General features: G+C 41.0%; 1 protein-coding gene across 1 annotated transcript; it reads right to left on the minus strand.

Moving 5' to 3' along the window:
- Positions 1-1,176: 1,176 nt before the first annotated feature.
- Positions 1,177-2,166, minus strand: LOC120994074 (olfactory receptor 52D1-like). The gene has a single exon (XM_040422533.1). It carries the CDS (start codon positions 2,161-2,163, stop codon positions 1,177-1,179), a length of 987 nt encoding a protein of 328 aa, XP_040278467.1. The 5' UTR covers positions 2,164-2,166.
- Between the last annotated feature and the right edge of the window lie 644 nt (positions 2,167-2,810).

The following is a 2,810-nucleotide window of genomic DNA, read 5'->3' on the forward strand; positions in this document are numbered from 1 at the left end:
TGGAGGAGGAAGAGGCTGCAGCATCCAAACGAGCACTTTGGGCCCCTTCCAACTACTGATTGGTGGGGTGATGGAAGTCAGTCATCAGTATTTAGGTCCTGGAGAACCCCTTTACAGATGTACAGACCTGGTTTTCATCTTGGTGTCCATCATATGCTCCCCATAGACAAGCTAAATATAAAAGGAAAGGGATTTAGAGACAACTAAAAACCTAATTCGTCCCCATCATAATCACATTTCTGAAATTGAAGGTCACTTGCAGCCAACATATTTTCTACTTAGTCTACCAGGGTTTTCTGTAGAGACATTGGTCCAGCATGTTTATTCTACAGCTCCCATGGCAGTTCTCTGGAGCGTTCACTCCCTGTAAGAAATCCTACTTGCTGCAGACAAGGAACTTCCAGGAACCCAGGCTACTCCAGGATAAGACAGAACATGGACCAGGATGGGTTTGTCGTTCACTAATGAGATTCTGGCTAATTGCTTTTCTTTTTGTTGAACCCCTTTCACATTTTAGTTTATCTATAGTATGTTAGCATGTATGTATGTGGTCGGTCACAACAATCCATTTCCCGCTCTTGTAATCGTTTCAGCACCACGGACAGAGATGACAATGACAGTGATGTGATCTTCTCATTCTTACACCTTACTGCCCTGTGATTTGGGGAATTGCTGCAAATTGTGGACTGTAGGCAATTGAGCAGCAGCAGATCTCTTAAAAGCACCATCATGAAGTTATACATGGGCAGAGAAAAAGGAGCAATTGCTCCCGGGCTCCATAAAATGATTCCGACCCAATGGTAGAGCGATCATGTTTATTGACCCTGAGAACGGGGGAAAAATACATGCTAGGCATATCATATACATGGTTGATACATGTTTTCCCCAACGCTAGACCGAGATGGCCAGTCTCGTACACATTATATTGTCACTAGACCTTGTGAACAGTGGTGGGATCTGATGGAAATTACTATATATGTCCAGCTACACTTATCCAACTATTATATTACACTTTTACTGGGGAGGGGACCCTACCAACCTTGATCCAGCCCTGTGCTCTAGAAGTGGTATCACCTAATGTTTTTGTTACTTGCCTCCCATTTTTACATCTAAAAATTCAAGTCACACCATGATTAATTAAGTAAATCTAATTTCAACCAACCAATTTCAAAAATTTCAACAAGTTCTAATGTTATTGATCCTGACTTTCTTGGCTCCATATATTGTGGGGAACAGATGTAGTTTCTGGAGATGTTGAATCAGTTTCACCTTCAGGGCTTTAGTTCTTATTCCGTAGATCAGAGGGTTAAATAATACAGGGGTGACCGAGCCAACAACTGATATAATATTATGGGCAGTGACAGGAAGTTTATGGCCATTCAATCTATAACGAATAAAAACAAACAAAATCCCCATCATGAAAACCGAAAAACTGATTATGTGGGTCATCACGGTGTGGACGGCTTTCTTTTGAGATTCCTTAGAAAGCTTGACGCATATAAAATAAACCTTTAGGTATGAAAAGACTATGACGGAGGTGGTCAAACTTAAGTAAGTGCTCCACACGGACTCTCCATGCACTTTATTTAAGGTTGTGTCCCCACAGGAGAGAATTACTAAGGACATTTTATCGCAGAAAATATTTTGGATTTGGTTTCCACAAAAGTAAAGCCTTGCGGTTAGCATGATGCCGATGGAGACAGCAGTTACAGAAAAGATCAGGCATACAATTATGAGTTTAACAGCCATCTCGTTAGTCATCAGGTTGGGGTATCTCAATGGGTGACAAACAGCCAGAAACCGGTCATACGCCATAAGAGTGAAGGTGGCTATTTCCATGTAGGCAAAAATAAGGAGACAGTAGGACTGAACTAAACAACCTACTAAGGAGATTGTCTTCGTGGACATCAACAAGTCAATCAGTAACTTGGGAAAAAATGATGAGCTCCCGAATATGTCATTGAGGATCAAGCTAGAAATGAACATGTACATGGGCTCGTGAAGGCTTCGATCAGTCAACACCACAAACACGATAGTTGAATCCAGAAGCATGATGAACCCATACACGATGAAGGACAGGGACCAGTATAGATGCTTACATTTTTCCATCTCCACAAGTCCTAGAAGCAGAAAGGTGGAGCTGACGTTGGTCCCCGATCCCATGTTCTTTCGTCTTCAGGTTCAAGATCCACATTAAAGGTCAGTTAGTAGGATACTATTTAATAAAAAAAAAAAAATAAAACCATTAGAAAAACGATTTATATATGGTTAATAACAGAAATGTTCAGTTCCACAGATTATAATGTGGTGTTGATGGAGAAGAAGGCAGAAATCCCTATGAAATTTACCGTGACAGTCCTCATAGAAGTTGACTCCAAATATTGAAATCGATCCATAGCTGAATCATCCATCTCAAGAAATCTAAAGATGTTCACAGACATAAAATTTTAATTGTCTGGCCACACTTTTGGACCATACTACAAACATCCAAGTCATCTTTATATATTGTAGACTGGCTAGGGTGGGTGCCTAGCTGTCTAATGAGTTCCTGCTCTAATGCCATGGATTGGAGGAATCTAAGTGAGATCTAACTGTTTTTAGAGGTAAGGAGCTCCCTTGGTCACCTCATCGACCAACCCCCAAAATGATCCTGTAGTGACAGTGGTTGCTGTGGCAGTCAGAGGTCTAGCTGATCATCTACGGAAGCTTATTAGATCCTGCCAGGGTCTAATAGGCTGTCTTTCATTTTCGAGAGATATAAGTAGTGTAGTGTATTAAGTTAACCATCAATCACTGATACAAGTTCCCTT

This window comes from Bufo bufo, chromosome 3 (assembly GCF_905171765.1).
Source record: "Bufo bufo chromosome 3, aBufBuf1.1, whole genome shotgun sequence".
NCBI classification, from domain to species: Eukaryota; Metazoa; Chordata; class Amphibia; order Anura; family Bufonidae; genus Bufo; species Bufo bufo.

What these genes read in the sequence shown, in the direction of transcription:
- LOC120994074 (XM_040422533.1), bottom strand. Translation starts at nt 2,163, where the DNA reads ATGGGATCGGGGACCAACGTCAGCTCCACCTTTCTGCTTCTAGGACTT.